This window comes from Zootermopsis nevadensis, unplaced genomic scaffold, assembly GCF_977971745.1.
Source record: "Zootermopsis nevadensis isolate Lab colony 2312 unplaced genomic scaffold, Znev_1.0 Znev_ptg000012l, whole genome shotgun sequence".
NCBI lineage: Eukaryota > Metazoa > Arthropoda > Insecta > Blattodea > Termopsidae > Zootermopsis > Zootermopsis nevadensis.
In genome coordinates this window covers 802,981-822,127 of record NW_028259144.1, presented here as the reverse complement: position 1 = coordinate 822,127, position 19,147 = coordinate 802,981, and the positions used below count along the sequence as shown (strand labels likewise).

Genomic DNA, 19,147 nt, shown 5'->3' with positions numbered 1-19,147 from the left:
CACTTTTTGGAATTTGTGAATAGAATGGAACAAGATTACTTACATGTCATAGTTCCTTCTTTGGCCAAAATGAAAGAGATAAAGTATCTAAGCAGAAATGCTATAATTGATACTAATACAAATATAAATTAGATAATTATTATAGTAATTTAGAATCAGCTGAAGTTTTACAGAAAAAATTTTTACTTGAGAATGGTATGTGTGTATATGTATATCTTATGATAAGATTTGGAAAACATTAATTTGTTCTTACAATAGTGGGCTGTAACATGTTCAACAATTTAATGTCTGAGGATGGTACCCTTGGTCACAGACAGCATTCGTAGGTGTTAACCGTCGTTAAGTTTTGGTCTGAAATATGGTATAGACCTACAAAATGGCGGGGTCGATTGAGATTCCTCTGCGAGATACAGACGAGGTATGTAATTAAGGTTACGTATGTTGATTTACTGTATAATTTCTAAATTCACTATCAATGTGTTACGATTATCAGTTTTAAGTGTTGGCCGCTTTTCGCAAATTAATATATTTGGACCTAACCTAATACCATGTGTATGTCAACTATTTGTATTTTTCTTACCAAATATTTTTGTGTAATTAGATTACAGTGTTCTTGGAAAGAATTAGAATTTATAGGTATTTTATAAACGTTTAATGAGATTAAGCTAAGGTTTTGGATTTCATTCCTTCATACAAATGCAAATTTCAGATTTAGTAGCAACATGTTGAACAGTTTGGGGTATGGTAATAGACTTAGCTGCCAAAGTTATTTAATCTTTGCGGCCTTCAATGAAGTGTAGTGTCTACATGGAATGGCCATTAAATGCTGGATGCCTCTTGACTGTACTTGACACAATTGTAATTTATTTTTACCACAAAACCATAAAGTTCTTGTTCTCTTAAAGCAGTGCATATAGTCATCCTAGCCATGTGACAAATTGCCACTTTCTCTAACCAATGTCTTAATTTTTAGTGAACATGCTTGTATCGTAACCACTTTAATGTATATATAAATTTAGTTAATTGGAAACTTCTGCCACCATTGAGTCTGTATGTCCAAACTGTGATGTTATTATTAATATTGACTAATTTCCATTTTCTTTATTTTGAGTGTGAAAGCTTGCTTTTATTTAATGTTGACTGGCATATTCTGCTACTGATATGACACTGTAAAAAGTTTTTTGTACATGACGTGTGAATTGTGGAGTGAATGGAAGGAGCCTGTACTTTTAAACAAACATTTTTGGGATGAGTAAATAAAGAAGGATTAGATGGGCAGGAGTTGTAGTAACATGTATGTGTGGGGGTGAAAGGTGTAAGTCGAAGGACAGAGACAGGTTGTGAATGAATTGATGAGAATCAAGTGGCCGTCTATAAGGTATAATAACAAACTCCTTTAAACTATGTAATGACAATTGATTATGTGAAAACAGTGAATTTCTTGATCAGCTGAGTTACACTCAGCAAATTAAGTATTTACTTCAGAATGCTTGATGTGCTGCATGTGATTTGTGGTTAATAATTTTCCCACTGAAAAGTCGTATGTTTGTGTGTTTACTTGTTATGTGAATGCAGTTAATTTTATGACTGTCAGACTGGGTCTATATTAACATTAGGTACAAACTGTTTTTGCAGGTGATAGAATTAGACTTTGATCAACTTCCAGAAGGTGTAGAGGTACTTAGTATTCTTCGCCATGAGAATGCACAGTTACATATTTGGGTCAGCCTGGCTGTAAGTATTATGAACTGCATTGTGTACTTGTTGATAAGACTACCTTAAATTTTATTTTTTTAATGAACAGTTTTTCTTTGGAAGATATGTTGAAGCACTTGCCAGTGGCTGCTGGAAATGTGCTAAATTATTTGGAAGGAATCTTATTGTCATAGTTGTCTTCTTATGACTTCTGTTGAATCTGTTGTTGATCATAATTAAAGGTATGTATATTCTTTCTTAATTTCTCAGCTTGAGTATTACAAGCAAGGGAAGATCGAGGACTTCATCCGGATACTGGAAGCATCTCGACTGGATGCGAATGTGGATTATCGTGACTATGAGAAAGATCAGATGCGTGCTCTGGACATGTTGGCAGCATACTATGTGCAACAAGCAAACCACGAGAAGAACAAGGACAAGAAGCGGGAGCTGTTCACGAAAGCCACGCTGCTATATACAACTGCAGACAAGATTATTATGTACGACCAGGTAAGACAGACCATCTTATGGATATTAAGAAATTAATACTGTGGGCCATCAGTATCAGTAGACTTCAAAATTTGTCTTTTATTATAAGCGTCGTGCATTATTGAACACCACTACTTCCATATTCACGATTGGTTTCTGTATGCATTGTTAGTTCTTGTAGTAGTTGTCCTATTGCCACCTGTCTCATGTCAGTTCCAGTCAGTATGCCATGAATGCTTCTAATGAGGTTCTCAAACCAGTTCATTGCACATTTCTTGTCTTATTTACTTTATTACTGTATTGAGTACATTGTCCATGTGTGCAAAGTCAAAGGAGAATGCTCAGAAGCCAGGAATTGTTCCACTTCGGAAATGAAATTTGTAATTATTGGCTGATTTTGAAGCTTGTAAATGAACAGATGGTGTTAGGCCTGAAGAAGTTATGTTATTCTTTCGTTACATTACTGTTTCCATTGCCATTACTATAATTTTTGTTTGATATGGACTTGTTTGTATACTTCTGTATTATACTGAAGTGTCCACAGGGGTATGTCTAGAGAGGACTGTACTGATCTTTAATTATTCTTTGCAGAATCACTTGCTGGGACGCGCTTATTTCTGTCTGCTAGAGGGAGACAAGATGGAGCAGGCTGATGCGCAGTTCAACTTTGTTCTTAACCAGTCTCCAAATAACATCCCGTCTCTTCTTGGCAAGGCGTGCATCGCATTCAACAAGAAAGATTTCCGTGGTGCCTTGGCCTTTTACAAGAAGGCACTTCGAACCAACCCCAGTTGTCCTGCAGCTGTTCGCTTGGGCATGGGGCACTGTTTTATGAAACTCGGGAATCAGGATAAAGCTCGGTATGTTAATGTATTGGAACCAAAGGTTTTAAAAATTTTAATTGGGAACCTTCTGTTGAGGTGTTTCTATGAGAAATTTATTTCAGTTCTATCCATGCCATTTGATTCTTGGTCTTCGAAATCATTGCTTTCCAAGTGGTTTGTCTAGTAGAGTTCTGCTTGTGTTTCTCATTTTTGATACCTTCATCCCAACAATTCTTGGAGAAGAGTGCAAGGTGTCAAGTTCTTCTTAATGTAATTTTCTTCTTCCTTGAGATTATCTCTCTTATGTCTCGATATTTAACTCAGAATTTTGATTTCAAATTCTCACCATTTGTGGTTGAACTTCACAGTAAAGATCACGCAGAACTGCAATTAAAGTAACTGTCTTGTTTCTGTCTTCAGATTTTTTGTTTTTTTGGGGTGGGGGGTGGGGGGAGACATGTTAATAACATTTTAAAACAGTAGTAATGAGGTTTTCTTTTATGTTCTTCTTTTAATGTAACTGAATCTTGCTTTTACTTGTTTTTGTTATTGAGGTTCTGATACAGCTATAAGTTATGTATTTATGTTTATAATTCTGGTGTGACAGGTAGAAAAAATTTAGAAATTTTGCCTTGCAGGATTGTGTTTACTGAATAGGGGAGGTGGTTGACTTTTTTTGGTATACTTAATAGAAGCAAATGAAATATTACTAGCAGGTATCATAACATAATACATCTGTTTCAGATTGGCGTTTGAACGCGCTTTGCAGCTGGATGCACAGTGTGTCGGAGCTCTGGTTGGCCTTGCAATTCTGAAGCTGAACCAGCAGCAACCAGAGTCCATCCGGACTGGCGTTCAGATGTTGTCAAAGGCTTACACCATTGATTCAACGAACCCGATGGTGCTGAATCACCTGGCAAACCACTTCTTCTTCAAGAAGGTACGTCTTCTGAATCATTGCCTAATGTTTGTCAGTTCTCATTTAAGTGAATTGAAGCTGTAACTGTGTGCTATTGTGCACAGCAAAATATGTACTTGTGTCTTAGTTTATTTGCACTTTGTCAGAAATTATATTGACTGGATGATGAACTGGAAAGGATCTGGAAGGAAAAAGTTATGGCTAGTTTTAAGGTACTCTTCCATAAAATCCTCCAGATAGTTTTGTTTAAGCTGAGAATCGCCAGGTGTATATAGTCTGAGCTTCAGACAGTATCACAAAAGTAACAGCAAATAAATATAAAGCAAATGCTCATTTATTGAGGTGGTTGTGTTTGGTTCATTGTTTGTTGGTGACTGCTTACACATTAAACAAATGGAGACTACAATTTAAAGACTAAACTTTGAATATCTTTACTCAAATACTAGTAGTGACTTTTTGTCCAGCTGCCATGTCTCAATCTCAATGTCAGCTTCTGTTGATTCATGTGGCATCATGTGTTGCTATTTCCAGGCGTGAAACAACTGTAGGTTGATGTAACAGAAGTTGACATCGTGGTCAGCCACATTTGGCTGTAGACGGTGCAGCCAGCAGACAGGAGAGAATTAGCATCTGAGAATGGTTACAGTTTTTTACCTTTCATGATTGATATTACATTCGTGTTGTGTGCGTTTGTTGAAGGATTACCACAAAGTACAACATCTTGCACTGCACGCATTCCACAACACAGAGAATGAAGCAATGCGGGCTGAGAGCTGCTATCAACTTGCCAGAGCCTTTCATGTCCAGGTAAAACTTTTCAGAACCAATTTCTAATTGTTGTGTTTCACTGTCTTACATGCAACAGATTACTGAGAGATTTGTGACGCTTGATCGCTGGGACCATGGGTTCGAATCCCACCCAAGCCACGGATGTTTGTCCTTGTTTTTCTGTGTTGTGCTGTCCTGCGTACAGATAGAGGCCTTGCGACGGGCTGATCCCTCGTCCAAGGAGTCCTACCGAATGTCTATAGATCAAGCCAATGTAAAGTTGAGACCCGCAGTGCTCAGGCATTTGAAGAACGGGTCGTTCGCAATATCCCCAGTGCAGTGAAGAGTTGGGAGGCTGTGTTGATGTATGTATGTGACATGTGGGTCGTGCATGCATGCATGTATGTGTGGGTGCATGGATGGACAGAAAATTAGATAGGCAGTGGGGAGTGAAACATGGGTGGTTACATGAGAAATTATGTCAGTAGTGTGTGGGTTAAGAACTGCTGTTCCATGTGTTTTAGGGTGACTATGACCAGGCATTCCAATACTACTACCAGGCCACACAGTTTGCTCCTGCTGTGTTTGTGCTACCGCACTTTGGTCTTGGTCAGATGTACATCTACCGAGAAGACACTGAGAATGTGAGTGTACAGTAACGCTTTGCTGTGCCAGTGAGGTGTTTTCCCACAATTTGACCAGTGTTAAGAGGCCGGTTTTATGTTGCATTTGTTTAATCTACGTAATACTTGGTGTTTCTTACGTAATACTTAATTTACACACTCCTTTTACTCTGTCGATGAATTTCTAATGTTTACAAGTAAGTCGTAATTTATCTATTGTATATAATGGGTGGATTTATTTGTAACTTATCTCTACTTTATGTGAACCCTTTGTTTGTATTTTTGTGACATTTATACAATAGTATGACTTGTATTTGTATAACATGTATTGTATTGTATTATTATGGCTTATTCTACATTCTATTGTCATCTTACTAACTTATGGATCCATGGAATGTAATAAAAAAGTGTGTGTATAGAGGTCTTTATTACTGGTGCTTTTTGATTAGAAGAAAGAAAGAAAGCAGTCTGAAATTCTTTTCTAGTCTATAGCTCTAGGCTAGGCGGTTGGGATGCTAAAATGGGTTAATGAAAAATAACGATTTAATATTTTCATGGTTCAATTTCTGTAAAGTTGATTGGTTTTCTAACTGAGGACATTGTTGTTTCTGTTAATTCTGTTTTCAGAATGTACACATTTGTAGTAGTATGGTACCTGTGTACTGGTACCATCTTTTTAGGAAGAAAGTACTGGCTCTAATGTAAGGCATGTGGGGCAGTGGAGGTATGTGTCCACACAGTTTTAACCTTGGCTCTTAATGGATTTGACTGGTTAACTTTGTGTTTCTGCTTGTTTACTTTGTAAGAGCCATTGGTATCTATTGATAAGGGGCTGGCTTGGACATATTGTTGGTGAATAAATAAATCCATATCCTGTTGGAATCAAACTCTGGTCTTCTAGCCCATGGCCTGGTTGTTACTATAATGACAAGTGAATAGTAAAGTTGCTGATTTGACATTCACTTATTTCGACATGTTACAGGCTGCGCAGTGCTTTGAGAAAGTGTTAAAGGCTCAACCCGGCAATTATGAAACAATGAAGATTCTGGGCTCATTGTATGCCAATTCTAGCAGCCAGTCAAAGCGTGACATTGCCAAGAGCCATCTGCGGAAGGTGACGGAACAGTTCCCCGATGATGTTGAGGCATGGATTGAGCTGGCACAAATACTGGAGCAGTCTGACCTCCAGGGAGCACTCGCTGCTTATGCTACTGCCACTCGGATCTTGCGGGACAAAGTGCAGGCCGACATCCCTCCAGAGATCTTCAACAATGTGGGAGCTCTTCACTACAGGTGTGTTATGTTCCTTCTCAGAATTTTCGTTCTTGATTTAATTGTGATGTAGTTGTAAGTTTCGTCCAATTAAGGCTTTTCTCAGTTTGGTGTTCATATCTATTCTCCTACAGATAAACATTAAGTACAAATTTCACTTTATATGTAAATTGTGAAATGTGCCAAACCAGTCAGCTCTTTGTCACAACTTTAGTCCTCATGGCATCATCACCCCTCACCCTGTATCATAACACAGTAAATTGTCATTAATTTTTGTCTATATGCCTGTTCCTAAAGCTCTCTTTTACTCAGATATTTCTTCATTTGCACTTAAAGGTTAGGTAACTTGGAGGAAGCAAAGAAGAACTTAGAAGACTCATTGAGTCGCTCGAAAGTGGAAGCAGAACAAGATCCACAGTATTACAACTCAATAACTGTGACGACAACGTACAACCTGGCCCGTCTCAATGAGTCCCTCTGTCAGTTCGATCGTGCAGAGAAGTTGTACAAGGACATTTTGAAGGAGCATCCCAATTATGTTGATTGTACGTATAAGCCGTGATCTCGCCATTATTATGCATTACAAACAGTAGATAAATTTATAGTGTTTTATGACAGTATTAAGAGAGTAAAATGAGTGTGTAGGTAAGTTTATTTTAATGCTGCTTTAAATTATGAATTTTTGTTTATAATATGAGGAATTTCCGAATTTATACACTTTTACTTTTGCAGTACTAAGAGCCTTTGTACTTGGTCATTCATAATCACCCTCCCAGTTCACATTACATAGCATGTGTAGTTGAGAAAGTATTATTAAATAAAGTAAGAAAAACGGTTCTTTATAATGATGGTGGTCGCTAATGTGTGAATGAAATGATGTTTTTTGAATTGGTGTTAATATGGTGGTGTGACTGGTGACAGTAATTTGTGTATGGAGCATGAAGTTTGATGTTCTGCTTTGCAGGTTACTTACGGCTGGGGTGCATGGCACGAGACAAAGGGCAGATCTATGAGGCATCTGATTGGTTCAAGGAAGCTCTGAGAATCAACAATGAACATCCTGATGCATGGTCACTGCTTGGAAACCTCCACTTGGCTAAAATGGAGTGGGGCCCGGGACAGAAGAAGTTTGAACGAGTGCTGAAGGTGAGGTTTGCTTTTGTGTGTCGGGGTGTATGTAGTTGGTTGGTGTGGTAGCTCACAGCAAAATTACTTAATGGAAATGTGCGTGTAAGTTTGTTCTTGCTTGCTTTGTAGAGAATTGGACTAAGAGGTGAAGTCCTCATATAATGTTTTTTAATCGAGACTTTTCCCTCATTTTAGTTTAAATTATACTGATCCATATAATAACATATTCTTCAGTTGATGTTGAAGTAAAATTTGTTCCAGAAAAATTTTATATGTGGATTTCATTGCATAGGGTGTTCAGAAAGTCCTGTAACCACCAGATAAATGAAATGTGGTGGCACCAAAAGGAGCAACTTATTTCATTTCCTCAGTTATTTGGTGGCATATTGGTCCAATCTGTCTTTGATAAAGCCCCATAATGCGTAATCATATTACAGGTTTGCATTTTGAAGCAGACATTGAAGAGGGGCTAGTGTAAGTTGCCAGCCACGGGCAGTCTGGCTCTTGTATGTGTTGAACCCAGTAAAACTTGTCTTCCACTTGCATTAATTGACATAACAATTCATCTTTCTGTTGATGAGCTATACAGAGGGAAGGAGAATTGTGTTTTTAAGATAGAATAAACCACACTTTTTTCAGCATTATTAATAATTTTTTTCATGTTTCCTTGTTTGTACAGAATCCAACCACATCAACTGATGCATACTCACTGATTGCTCTGGGCAATGTGTGGCTACAGACACTTCATCAGCCCACCCGAGACAAGGAGCGTGAGAAACGCCATCAGGATCGTGCACTTGCTATGTATAAGCAGGTACTCCGTAATGACCCTCGTAACATCTGGGCTGCCAACGGTATAGGTACGAATTTATGACTAAAGCCATTAGGAATGGTTTCTGATTATGTGTTAACTTAATGAGCAGTTGAACAGTGACTGACTTGAATGTTGTTTGACCTTGGGGCCAAATTTCTTTCTACCAATTAGATGAAACTAACTGTACAGGACATAATTTTATATAAGGATAATGCAGGTTCAGTTGTGGGATTTGTCACCAACAGTGTGACAAGGTTTCTTCATAGTACTTTGGTTTTTACGTATGGCTGTTCCGTACATGTCTGTCATCACCCCTGAAGTTTGGGATGGGCCCAGCTGGCTGGCATGGTCATAAGTTTGTTTGGTCCTCATTTATCTCTTGATTCAGCCGAGCCCAGGTTGACGCTTATTTCACTTTTTATTGTCTTCCATAAGTTTACACGAAGGAAAACTATGGATCAGGAAACGTTAAATGGGGTTATCACTACATGCAATAATATCTCCTGGAGAATGTGTGAATGTGAGAATAATTCAGTCACTTTCTCAAAGGTTACATTTGTGAAGAATGGTATCAAGAGGAAGAGTGTACTGGAAGTTTAGTAATTTTCATTGGGCACTGTTTTCTTTCTATGCATTGTACCATTGAATGAGATGGAAAGGTGTTTTGTTAGTTGAGCAAATATGTTTTTTTTATTACTTACTCTCATTTACTTCAAGTGGTGGGACTGAGAAAAGCCATGAAAACTTGAGGCATAGGAGCCGATAGCCTCGCTCAGATTGTGAATGGGTGTCTCTCACATACACGTTTAGTGTCATTGTTGCAAAAATGTGGTCTCCCTTCCTGTAGGATGCCTTATAACACATGCACTAGTTCATGTGTCTTTAGTGTGTGACTAAAGTGTTAGTTTCCACTCAGGTGCTGTGTTGGCACACAAGGGCTGCGTGAATGAGGCACGGGACATATTTGCTCAAGTCCGTGAAGCCACAGCGGAGTTCTGTGATGTGTGGCTTAACATCGCGCACATCTATGTGGAGCAGAAGCAGTACGTCAGTGCCATCCAGATGGTGAGTCATCATTTATGACATGACCGTAGAATAAAACAATGAATATCATTATGGTCAAATTGTAGGTACTGCTACTCCTTCATGTGGTCTCTGGTTCAGGTCTTGGCTGGAGACTGGCCATTTTTACTGAAGTTGTTATGGTTTTCTTCAGTCACTCCAGTAAAATGCTAGTATAGTACCTGAAATTAGGCCATGACCACCCACATCATTTCTAGTACATTATTTTTTAATAATCCTTTTGTTTATAGTCTAAACTGCTGACAGAACTAAAAATTAACCGTAACTACAAGCTAGAGTAAGATTGGTTCTAGCAGAAATATCCAGTTTAACACTTTCGGGTCCTTGGTTGGACTCAGAGTGACATTGGGGAAGTTGTGTTACAGTCCACATTGAGACTGAGTTTGCCATATTTAAGTCTCCCATCAAGCAAATAATGGAGCAGTTCCATAAAATTGCTTATGAAGTTTTCTCCCATACCATTACCAATTCACTGTTTGTACTCAATTCACTTAGGTTGGTAGCAGTATTACAGAAAATGATGAGAAGTGATTTTGAAGTATTGTTTTGTAGTATGAGAACTGCCTGCGGAAGTTCTACAGGCACCATCATGTTGAAGTGCTTCAGTACTTAGCACGAGCTTACTTCAAGGCTGGAAAGCTGAAGGAAGCCAAGATGACACTTCTGAAGGTTAGTTGACTACACTGAAATTTTTTTGAACATCAGAATAATGTCAACTGCTCACAGAATGTCCTGCACATGGAGTTGTCATGACCTGGAACAGATATACTCTGTGTGTGAACAAAAGAAATCTAGATAGCTGTCATCTGGGCTGTAGCACTGTGTAGGCTGGTAGAATTTTTTACTGACAGCTACCTCTGAAATGGTTGTAAACTTATACCAGACTACATGGCATTACAACCAAGATGACAGCCATTGTCATACTCACCGCTGCTAGAACCTCGGATTCTACAATAGAAATCTAAACATTTAACAAGAATTGTGGCTTTCATTTTCTCATGGTGATTTTCAGGCTCGGCGAGTGGCACCACAGGACACAGTGCTTCTGTACAACATTGCTCTGGTGCTTCAACGTCTTGCGACACAGATCTTAAAGGATGAGAAGTCAACTCTTGAAACTGTATTGCAGGCTGTTCATGAGCTTGGACTTTCCCACAAGTGAGCATTGTTTCATTTCATTTGTTTATTATATATTATGTTCTGAGAAAATTAAATGCATTGTTACAGCTATGTTTTATACTACTTTATCTACTGTCTTCATATTTTTAGGTCAGGTATGTGATGCAGTGAACTTTGAAAAGAAAAAAGGACTTCATATTTCTGACTTGTATTCACGAGGTAAATTATTAAAATTTTGGCTGGAAATCATGTGTTCTTACTAAGATATTTTCCTTGGTTCTTCCAGGAAAACATTGGGACACTATGGTAAAATTTCTGTTTGTCTGAGGTGTAATCAGGGAACTGAGGTAATGTGTAATTGGAGATCATTTAATACTGGGATAATGTTGGAACCATAGGTGTTGCACATTAAATAGGACCTGCTGTGCCATAAAATAGGCTACATTCGCTTTCTTTCATTGTTCTCTGAATCCATAATTCATAATAGCCCGCCATACCTGAGTCATTATTTTATGTTGGCAGCATTTGATACACTGTTTTTCTCATCATTGTAGATACTTCAACTACCTGTCTGTCCACGGGGACCGCATGCGTTACGATGTCACATTAGCAGGCTTGGAGGCCCGTCAGTGTCAGGATCTTCTGTCACAGGCCCAGTACCATGTGGCACGTGCCCGTCGTGTGGATGAAGAAGAGAGGCAGTTACGACGCAAGCAAGAGGAGGAACGAGAGGCGTTCAGACTGAAGCAAATGGAAGAACAGGTACTGTCCACAGATCATGAGAAAAACCCTGCTGAGGGAAGTCGTTTCTGGTGCGGTGCGGGGGGAATGTTACTTATCAGCTGGACTAGAGAGCTGCTATTGGTGGGAAGTGTGATACGTCAGAGTTTTACGCTACTACACACGGACTGAAAACATCAAGCCTTTACGAGTAGCGTGTAGTGAGTGCACGTCTAATGTGTTCTGCGGGTGTTGCGATAATATTATAGATTAAATCACTGTGCCGCTGTGAGGTAATCTTAAAGCTGTACCCATTAGAACACATGAAAGCCTGTCGTCTGTTGTTCGTTCAGTGGTTGTGGAATGAATGCTTTTAGGATCGGTCGTCACTCACCGCGAAATCTTGCGCATGCGCGTATATCGAATTCCTAGCAAGGATTTTCTCCTGATCTGTGGACAGTACAAATGTCTGTGCTTCTGCAGTTTTTAGATTTCGTTTGGAACGTAAAGCAGTGATTACAGAAGAGGTACATAGATATTGTTCCTGCATCTTCTTACATCTTTGTTTCTGTCTGAGCAGAAGAAACTGGAGGAGAAGAAGAGGTTAGAGATTGAGGAATTACTGAAGAAGCGGCAGGAGTACCGTGAGAAAACAAAGAATGCCCTTTTGTTTGGTGACATGCCCAGTGAGAAGCCCACTAAAAAGGGGGCTGGTCGGAAACGTGCCGAGTACATTTCTGACTCAGGTGGAAGTGATGGTGGTGGAGGAGGAAGTGGTACGGAGAAACCTCGTGAGAAAACAAGGAAAAGACGACGCAGGTAATGTGGCTCTAGTAGCTGATGAAGTAGTGAGTGCTTCACAGCATTAATACCCGTGTCCTACATGCATCTTTCATTTGTCCTTTTTTCGTAAGTTGTCATTTTTTTTTATTATGTTGTCTAAGCAAGGACTGTGGTCAATGGGCTAGCACTCATATTTGTGTTCAGGACATATTTGATTTTGTTTTTTCCTGGACGCTGGTTATACTGACTGACTCTTTATTGCTTTTCTCCAGTCACTTCAGGTTATTGTCATTTAATTTCATATTTTTTTCTAATTTTTAAGTTCCTCCATGATCTTTTACTCTGAACAAGGAACATAAATTACAGGCACTTGAAATTAAGTATTGAGGAAAGTACTTGTTATCATTGTTTTCAATGGCTTGTCTTTTCTTTCCAAATAAATTCAAATTTTTTCTTGTTCTGTATTTTTATTATATTTATTGAGGAAAATATTTGGATCTCATACATAGGAAGTAGATAATGTAATAAAAGAATGAACTTTGTGTTAATATTGATTTATGGAGGTGGCCTCTAAATAAATATGGGTTTCATGTGGTGAAAATTAAATGCATACAGAATTTTGATGTGATGCCAGCCTCATGGAAGACAGAGTGAGGTGTGATAATAATATTAAATTGATAGGAGAGAATTAGTTCTGTGAGGATGGGAAGTGGTTTGGTGTATCACAGGACACTCTGGTCCAGATGTAGGCTATTTATGCTGTGGTTAGTGACTATTGAAGATATGGGCATGTTGCATCACAGTACTTCTGTGCTGAGGCATTTATAAACATGTGGGTAGTTATTATTTCATTGTTTCCAGTGTTGATGGTGAGAAGAGACGCAAGGTTCGTGCTGGAGGCAGTGGTACTCGGAAGAGACGAGAAAAACAGAGAGCAGGGCGAGATTCTGACTCTGGAGAGGAGAGACCCAAGACTAAACGTGGGCGCAAGGCACAGAGGGTAATAATGAACGTATTCCAGTAGCTGTGTAGCTAATGTGGACAGTTTTGTCAGAATTAGGAATCAGCTGAGGTTGTAATGTAGTGAATCCATTCTTGCTTTATTTTGTTTTAATATTTTCTATCCCCCTTTTTCTCCCTCATTTTTCCAGAGTGCATTAAACTGAACACATACTAGGAAGGTAATTCCTATCTTTCCAAATTGAGCTTCTGTGATGGAATGAGAACAATTCTTATGGTCTTAGTGAGAATGAAGGGTTTGGAGTTTGAGCCATTGGCCTTCCTCTTGTGAGTTTGATGGAGGTCAGGGAGAATGATACACAAGTGTCTCTACGTCATTGGTCACTTGTCACTATTCTCCCAACATGAACATGTGCTTTCTGATGACTGTAATGTATTGAGATTTGAATTACAGACAGATACGGAGCATACATTGCATGAGGGAGGAAGTGCAGTATGTAGGCAGATACAAGACTGGCTACTTAAAGATTAATTGCGAAGGTCTGGTGAAAAGTGATGTGGAAGGAAATTATTTTACTGTAATTTTATTGGAGTATAAGAAAATATGCATTTTATATGAGAATGTACAGTACACAGCTGTGTGTATGGAATGGTTTGTGTTTTGTGGCAGGAGACAAATGAAAATTTCTGTGTTTGGGAAGTTAATGTTTATGCAATGCTTAGCTTTCTCTTGTGGTAAACTACTCAATTTGTCTGTTTGCAGGAGCCCCGTGGTCGAGGTAGAAGGGGCAAGCAGGCCAGCTCAGATGATGGGCTGTCGGCCCGCCAGAAGAGCCGAATTGTTTCAAAGGCAACCATATCAACAAGCGAGTCTGACAGTGATAGTAATCAGCTCAAGATTGCTAGTGGGTGAGTAGTGAGTGGTCTTGAGTCAAGACACTGGATTCTTCTTTAGAAGCTCTGAACTTGTACTCTTCACCAAATATTATTGGGATGAACAAATCAAGGAAGACTAGTGAATGTGAATATTTGCACCGAGTCTGAACTTTTTGAGGATTGTCATAAAAGTGATAATTATTTTGGACACTGTCCATTGTTATGCATTTCTTAAAACTGAGTGTCTTGGAAAATGGAACTGTTTATGTCAGGTGATTACTGAGGGGGGCCCTGTGGACAGAACCAGTTTGTGTACAGTTGAATTTACTTCCCTGATGATGTGCAGATAGGTATTAGTGTTGAACTCAAGTTATTTAATCCTTAAAACAGACAAAACATGTTAGTAATTGTAAAATAGTAATTTTATTTAGCTGTCATAAAGTGTGTTTGTGTGTGTATAATGCTAACAAAAATTTGTGAAATGATAGTAGCTTATGGACCACTGGATGGATAACACTTCTGTACGAAATGAACTGTTCACACTGTTGGATGTTAATTGTAACTGTGTAATTTATGTGATGGTAATGCACTGTTGATACTAGCAAATAAAGTTTATCTGATTTCAGGGGAGAAAGTGGAAGTGACAGGAGTGCTGGACAGAAGAAGAAGCGTAGAATTGCATCTGATTCCAGTCGTTCACCTTCTAGATCTCGCTCCAGGTCACATTCTGGCAGCAGGTCACGTTCACGTTCAAAGAGCGGATCTCGTTCTAGATCTGAATCCAAGAGCATATCTAGGTCTAGATCACGTTCTGGATCCAGATCAAAAAGTGGTTCACGCTCTGGCAGTGGATCCCGATCCAGGTCAAGATCAAAGAGTGGTTCTCGGTCGAGATCAAGAAGTGGGTCAGGATCTGGGAAGAGCATATCACGATCAAGGTCTAGGTCTAGGTCAAAGAGTCGGTCAAGGAGCAGTGGATCATCCCATTCTAGGTCTAGGTAATAGTGATCATGTCTTTACTTGAGCAGTAATGCTGTTAGTAGATATTTTAGAATGTAATCAAAAATAAGAATGAAGCAGTGTATTTGGAGTATAACTCTATGTACTAGCATAACTTTTATATTTTCAGTGCTGTGTGCTCATTGCACAAAGTAAATAAAATATATTTATGTGATTTAAGAGAACATTACCATCCTCCCCCTTTTTTCTGAATCCAACTAATACAAAAAATTGATAAGTGGCACAAACTGTAGATTTCATGAATATCTGCTACTTCGATTTTAACATATTTCTGTATGATAAATATTTAATGAAATACCAGCATCCAGGTGGTAGCAGAACATAAGACTCAATTCTGCTAATACTAAAGTCTGGCATTTGTTAGGTTAGAGAAGAAGGGAGGACAGTTGCAACTGGTATGAATCATGAAGTTTGACACTAAATTGCTCATTTCCATCTTTATAATTTTAAATACTTTTTATGGCACTTTGCTTTCAATTTTTGTTTGGTTTTGTTTGTTTGTTTGCTTCTTTTCACTCATGATAAGAGAATGGGTAGTGGAGGACACTTTTAGATTGAAGTTTGAGTCTGAAAAGCAGTTGCTTGTGTTCACTATTTAAAACATGCTTTCATTGAATCTTCTTGCTCAGATTAGCATGCTTCAGCCTCATTTGTGTAAATCTGAATTGATGTAAGTTGTTTGTTTGCAGGTCAAAGTCTGGGTCACGGTCAGGAAGTGGCTCTCCTACCAAATCCCGTTCTCGCAGTGGATCAAGGTAAATTTGTACTCATAACTGTGAATTTAGTTTTATTTTCCTCTCATATTTGTCTGAAAGCAAGATTATAAACCAATTCTTTAGTGAAGTGATCACTCATGCTTCATGTTTGGTAGTTCCTGGGTCCATATTACAGATTAGATACTAAGTATCCAGATTTTTTTTATTAACCTTATACTGAGGCAAATGTGGAGTAGTGACCTATGTCATCACTTGTGTGTTTTTTACAGTTTATCAATTGCATTATCATCCCGACATTTCACGCCATACAACCTGTGCAGTTGATTAGGTAGTGTTGTAAATTGTGATTCTGTGTCAGTGACACTACTTCCTCACAGACAGACAGATGATTGAGTCAACGACAAAGACGTGCCTATGAATTATGAGTCAAAATGAAAGAAATGCCTATACAATATTGTTTGGTAAACATTAATGCGAGGTACCACTTGGGAGAGAGAAGTAGATGGAAGGACAATATTAAAGTGGATATTTGAGAAATGAGTTGTGAGCATGTAAATTTCCTCAGGATAGGGGCACAAATGGGCCAGGTACTAGCTGAAATTAAGAGCAGTTTTATATAAATTATATTTATGCTGAAGCTTGTCTAAGTAATATTTGAAGGTTCTTTCAGAACCTCAAAGAAACACAATGCTTCATCATTGGTTTATCCTGTTTTAAGAAATACACTCTGTATGCAAAATGCTGAGTTAGTGTTTTTGAAGCAGGTGGTACACATAGTTGCCACTGGGGTTTAAATGGTTAACTTGCTTTGATGCAAAGAAACTTTTTCTTATGTTTTTTTCTTTTTTATGTAGGAGCAAATCTGGTAGTCGATCAAGATCACGGTCCTCAAGTCGGTAAGTTCATTTTCTGCATTTAGCAATAAGTAAGCAAGTTAAAAAAGTGTTTGTTAAAGTTAGTGCATTTTTCTCTTTGTGTGACAGATACTGTATTTCATTGCATAGAACATATAAGGTTTTCCATAATATCATAGTCAGAAACTTCATTGTTTGAAACTCGTGGAAATGGTTAAAGTGAAATGTTTTCTCTGGAAAGCTGGCAAACTCTATACCATGTAAAGTGTAAGATACAAAATCTTAACTTTTTTCAATTTAATTTTTGTGTTTTTATTAATACATAAGTGCTTGTTGCAGGTCGGGTTCTCCAATTTCCAGAAAGTCTGTGTCTGGCAGTGAAGCAGGCAGTCCATCACATGACAAAGGTTCAGGTTTGGTCCAGTGTGTGTAAAATGCTTTTTCCCCCAAGTCTTTGACATATATCAACTACTATTCCTTATACAGTAAAACCTCTCTAAGTTGGACACTTGGGGATCCACAAAAATGTCTCCAACTTACGGAGGTGTCCAAGATAGAGGGAAAGAGAAAAATCAGATTGTGGTCTAATGACAATATAATATACTTATATACACTAACTACTGTAGGCTTACTTGAATTAAGAATTAATGACAATAGTATTAATAATAATCTTTTGAAGCCCACTCCCATGCATTGCACATTACACCCCAGCCTCAATAACATTTTCTAAAGTTAATTCCACCAACACAGTACTGATGGAGTTAAAACTATGTCTTCTGCAATACTATAGTACAATTAAGGGTTCAGCAAAAGAATAGTTTAACACTAGCAATGCATTCCAATGATGGGTTCAATGTCCATAAGATAATCCTCCAGAGAGGAGGCATTCATCAGTCAGAAATTCAAAATAACAAAATATGTAACTGAAAAAGTTTCCCTGAAAAGCATCGAAGTTAAATGCATGAACCTGTCCAACTTACAACAAAAGGGATGTTCAAGTTCCAGGATAAAGGCATGTCCAAGATATAGGGTATTGTGGACATGTAAAATTATAGGATATTCGCTGGTTCCAATTGAAAGATTCCAATATAAAGGTGTGTCCAACTTGAAGGGTTTTACTGTATCCCAATGACAACAGTAATACTTTGTTCATGGATGGTGTTAGGGAGCAGAGATATTCTGATAAAGGAGAGTCACTTGTAGCTGCTGCTGTGTCCACATTTATATTCAAAGCCATATAAAATTATTATTATTTCTGTGACAAGAATTTCCAAACACATAATACAAATGAGAACCTGGTGTTATAGAGGTGAGCTACTGGGTGGTTTGTTGTTTGAAAGGGTCTTCAGAGAGCTCAGCATAGATCACCAGCCACTGTAAACATGGTGGGTGGCAGCACAGGTCTATGCAGACAGATCTGGGTAGCAGCAGTGGCATACAAATATAACCTTACTTTTTTTCACCATTACTGCTGCTCATAATCCCTCACTGTTTAGTTGATGGCTTTTCTTTTCTTTAGGTTCAGAATCTGATGGAGGAAATTCTGGGAATGAAAGTGAGTAGGAGCCTTGGGCCTGGTATGCACTTGTTCTGCTGGTGTGCCTTTGTCCATATCCGAGGGTGTCCATTCCTGCTGGTAGTTTTGTTGTATGTCGGATGAAGTGTTCTTCCAGTCATGTTAAGGGTCAGTGTTCATGTTTTACATTACGATGCAGTGAATTATTTTCTCTTCGCAGAATAAAGTATGTGATTATAGTTGGTGTGTTCGTAGCTTCATATTTATTGCTTGGTCCCCAAAGTAATGTTTTCCTAGGAAGTTTCTTGGGATGCTTCTTTTGTTCATGAAGGAGCTGTTAGTCTTGCAGACCAGGATGTCTGTTCTGCAGGTCCTCATTCTATTTCTACAAATGCTTATAGCATACCAGTTCTTTGTATCTCATCAGAACAGTATAATACAGTACTGTTCATACATACATACAGCTTAATGTCAGGTCTGCCAAATTTAAACATGCTGTTATATCTTTGGTGCTTGGTAAGAAGAGCCTAAGTCAGTGCAAATAATGTTTGAAGCCTGTCTTATGAAGCATGTCAGATGTAATGTGTGCAATTTAAAAAGGAGTGACTAGTAAAACTAATTTGTGTGTGAAGCTATGTCAGATGAAAAGCCAGAGCAATATGAGAGTGTTATTCAAAATGTAATTATGAATTTATGTGTGTGGTTAGTTTATTAGTATATTACTGTAGTTTGGTAATAAACATGTTTTGAGAGTAGTATAACTTTATTGTTTGTAAATGTGCAGTATAAATGCTTCATAATTGTGTAATAGGTATAGAGTGATGTTTGGCTGTGGGATATGATTCTGTAACAGAATTGTATTTCTAGATACTTTCTGAGTGTGATATATTGTACTGTGGTTCATACAGCTTGACTATATTTTGGGCTATGTATTGGTTGTAACACAGAAATGAGGAAACAAGTGTGAC

General features: G+C 38.3%; 1 protein-coding gene and 1 non-coding gene across 4 annotated transcripts; both read left to right on the top strand.

Annotated features, from left to right (window-relative positions):
- Nucleotides 1-270: 270 nt before the first annotated feature.
- Nucleotides 271-18,940, top strand: Ctr9 (RNA polymerase-associated protein Ctr9). Of its 3 annotated transcripts, none has more exons than XM_087348180.1 (23): nt 271-418; nt 1,636-1,734; nt 1,966-2,205; nt 2,776-3,044; nt 3,753-3,948; nt 4,627-4,734; nt 5,220-5,339; nt 6,301-6,611; nt 6,927-7,135; nt 7,555-7,736; nt 8,398-8,578; nt 9,449-9,597; nt 10,168-10,284; nt 10,628-10,773; nt 11,289-11,496; nt 12,035-12,273; nt 13,099-13,237; nt 13,961-14,106; nt 14,700-15,071; nt 15,783-15,848; nt 16,664-16,705; nt 17,003-17,076; nt 18,189-18,940. In XM_087348180.1, exons 1-23 carry the CDS (start codon nt 377-379, stop codon nt 18,224-18,226), a joined length of 3,693 nt encoding a protein of 1,230 aa, XP_087204306.1. In that variant the 5' UTR covers nt 271-376; the 3' UTR covers nt 18,227-18,940. The 3 variants fall into 3 exon arrangements, with proteins under 3 accessions (XP_087204306.1, XP_021927028.2, XP_021927027.2); XM_022071336.2 differs by having other exon boundaries at nt 18,183-18,940; XM_022071335.2 differs by having other exon boundaries at nt 17,003-17,088; nt 18,183-18,940.
- Nucleotides 13,543-13,672, top strand: LOC147873924 (small Cajal body-specific RNA 8). Its single transcript, XR_015535014.1, has one exon.
- Nucleotides 18,941-19,147: the final 207 nt, after the last annotated feature.

What these genes read in the sequence shown, in the direction of transcription:
- Ctr9 (XM_022071335.2), top strand. Translation starts at nt 377, where the DNA reads ATGGCGGGGTCGATTGAGATTCCTCTGCGAGATACAGACGAG. An exon ending in GAGCTTGGACTTTCCCACAA is followed by an intron (nt 10,774 to 11,288) that starts GTGAGCATTGTT and finishes TCATCATTGTAG; the next exon opens with ATACTTCAACTACCTGTCTG. An exon ending in AGATCACGGTCCTCAAGTCG is followed by an intron (nt 16,706 to 17,002) that starts GTAAGTTCATTT and finishes TGCTTGTTGCAG; the next exon opens with GTCGGGTTCTCCAATTTCCA.